Consider the following 2618-nt stretch of genomic DNA (forward strand, 5'->3'; position numbering starts at 1 on the left):
TCAAGGAAGCGAACATTCCCCCTGCTGCGGTGTCAACGCGGCCAACCGATTGTGCTCTCCATTTTGTTTCTGTGCAACAAAAGCTTGCAACAGCTGGCTAGACTCCACAGCTGCACGAATGATGCCATCTGACTCAATGAAAAGGAATGGGTGTAGCTCCAGGCTCTGTGCCAGAAGCGACAGCGGAGTGCCTATATTGTATACAGGTGTTTCAGTGTCTGCGATTTCCCCAATGGGTGCACTGCTTGGCATTTCACCCAAAGCCATTAGAAGGGCTTTCTGCGTAACACTCCCAGTCACCATCTGGCGTGGAGCAGTCCCATTCTGAGTCGCGTCCTCTGCAGCTCCTGGCTCGATAACAGCTAGAATGGGTTGCGGAGATTGAACAAGAAGAGCAGCTGCCTCCTTCAGGGATGAATCGGACGACACAAAAGTCAATCGTGGCAGTTGAAGGGACTGTACGCTCATATTGCTGTATTGCTCGTACTGTCGGCTGAGTTCACTACGTTCCAGGAAGCCTGTGGACAAATGGCACAGCGATCATCCAGATGAGCGCTACTCTATATCATGTTCACAAATGTGTAGCAAATCTTCCTAACGCACGTGCCTAAACTGCGCTCTATCCTCGGTGCCAGTTTCCTTCCTTCACTTTCCATGAGCCAATTCGCGACATATTTATCTGATCCAAGAGCTAATAGGACCAAGCCTTACCCTTTTCAGCCATCCATTCATCACAAACAAATTTGGATGTGTAGTTACGACTTCCATCCGGTAGCACCATCGCTATTCGTTTTGAGCTGTCGTCTTTCCATCCCATGCGTTCAATAGCTTTCAGCGCTCCCGCCAGTGCAGCACCAGAAGAGCCTCCAACGAGCATTCCCTCCAATCTAATCAAAAGCCGAGAGCAGAGAAGGCTCTCTGCATCATTTACTTTCACCCAGAAATCTGCCACATCTCTGTCTAGAACAGTTGGTACAAAGTCGTACCCTATCCCTTCCACCAAATATGGCTTTCCTGGCTGTTCGTTAGGATTTGCCAAAATTGACCCCTCAGGGTCAACCGCTACAACCAAGCAGTTGGGGAGGGCCAATTTTATTCTTCTTCCAATACCAGTGAGACTCCCCCCTGTCCCAGTGCAAATCACTACCATGTCGAGCTGCATTCCGCACTGGTGTAATAACTCAGGTCCTGTGCCAAAGAAATGGGAAATCGGGTTGGCGGGATTGCGGTATTGATCAAGAATGCACGCGATTTGCAGTTCATCTGGTGTCTCTTTCTCCGGCGTTTCGTAGCAGTCATTAGAATCATCTTTCTTCTTTTCCTTCCTCTGACGTTCCATTTCTTCTTTCAGCCTGATGGACAGGGCAATATGAGACGTCTGGTCGTCCCAAGCTGCCTTTGTCGGGGTGCGCAAAATCATCGAACCTAGAGCTCTCATAATACTTTGTTTCTCAGCAGACATTTTCTTTGGCATCACGGCTACAGATCGGTAACCTTTGACAGCAGCTACAAGCGCTATACCAATCCCCGTATTGCCGCTCGTTGGCTCTATGAGTGCCGCGCCAGGCGCGAGCCGGCCAGAAGCCTCAGCTGTCACGATCATGTCCCTTGCGATTCTGTCCTTCATACTTCCCCCTGCACTTAGAAATTCGCACTTACCTAACAACTGGCAAGAGACACCTGCGGCAGTGCCCACGCGTGACAGGCAAACAAGTGGAGTGCAGCCAATAGCATCCAGAATTGACGGGAGCTCCCTGGCAAGATGGCTTTGAAAGAATGCTGCAGGAGGAGATGAGATGTACTTGAGGCTTTCCAGAGACTGCGAAAAATTCTCGAGTTTGCTCCTATGGTCGTTGCCGCAACCGTTCCTTTTCATGTCTATGTCGTTGTCACCGAACAGGTCATCCCAACCTTGCCCACGAAAAGAATCATACTTTGGAATAAAAACATCCTTCTTGTCCCTTCTAATAGAAAACACCGCCTTTTCCAAGTCGCCTTCACGACGAGATGACGCCGTAGCTAGCGCGCACAAGATGGCGCTGTCACTGTCGAGAGACTGCCTGCTGTTAATGGGTTCCATGGCGATTACTACGAATTGAAATAGTACAAATTAGGTAAAAAGGTTAACTCAGATGTAGAGACGGGAAAAAGCTATGCTAAGTATTCAGGAAGAACCTCGTCTGCGATCACGTGAGCTCCTCGATAAGGCAAGCTGATGTGACTCTCGAATGAATATGGAAATACTACACGTCTCTTCTGTTTTTTCCATGAAATAAAACTGCAAAAGGTATATGCAGTGTAAGATGATGATAAATTTGAACTGAATGGCATCGCAAGCGCGCTAATCGAGCTCCACGAAGCAGATGCTCACCAGAGAAAGCGAGAGTCACTCGCTCTCGTGACGGAGCGCAAGCCCCTGAGCCACCGCAAAAAGAACTTGCATTAGTAAATCATGCATCCGTATAGTGATTATTTCTGTTTTTATCCTTTTGAAGGCTCCCCTTCACTTTCCGTAAATCCGCTACGACTCGGGCATCTCGTGTCCTTCTCAGGTTGGTGAGTCACCTGGTGGTAAGAAACAACAGGCACGCCAGTTACAACAGTAGAGCACGCAGAAA

The 2618-nt window shown here is 48.8% G+C and overlaps 1 protein-coding gene across 1 annotated transcript; it reads right to left on the minus strand.

Moving 5' to 3' along the window:
• ETH_00004510 (cystathionine beta-synthase, putative) lies at positions 1-2080 on the minus strand (the record flags this gene model as incomplete). Its single annotated transcript, XM_013373155.1, has 2 exons — positions 1-518; positions 712-2080. The coding sequence occupies 2 exons, from the start codon at positions 2078-2080 to the stop codon at positions 1-3; spliced, it is 1887 nt and encodes a 628-aa protein (XP_013228609.1).
• Between the last annotated feature and the right edge of the window lie 538 nt (positions 2081-2618).

The sequence above is a fragment of the Eimeria tenella genome, genomic scaffold, assembly GCF_000499545.2.
Source record: "Eimeria tenella Houghton genomic scaffold, Eth_scaff121, whole genome shotgun sequence".
Classification (NCBI taxonomy): domain Eukaryota; phylum Apicomplexa; class Conoidasida; order Eucoccidiorida; family Eimeriidae; genus Eimeria; species Eimeria tenella.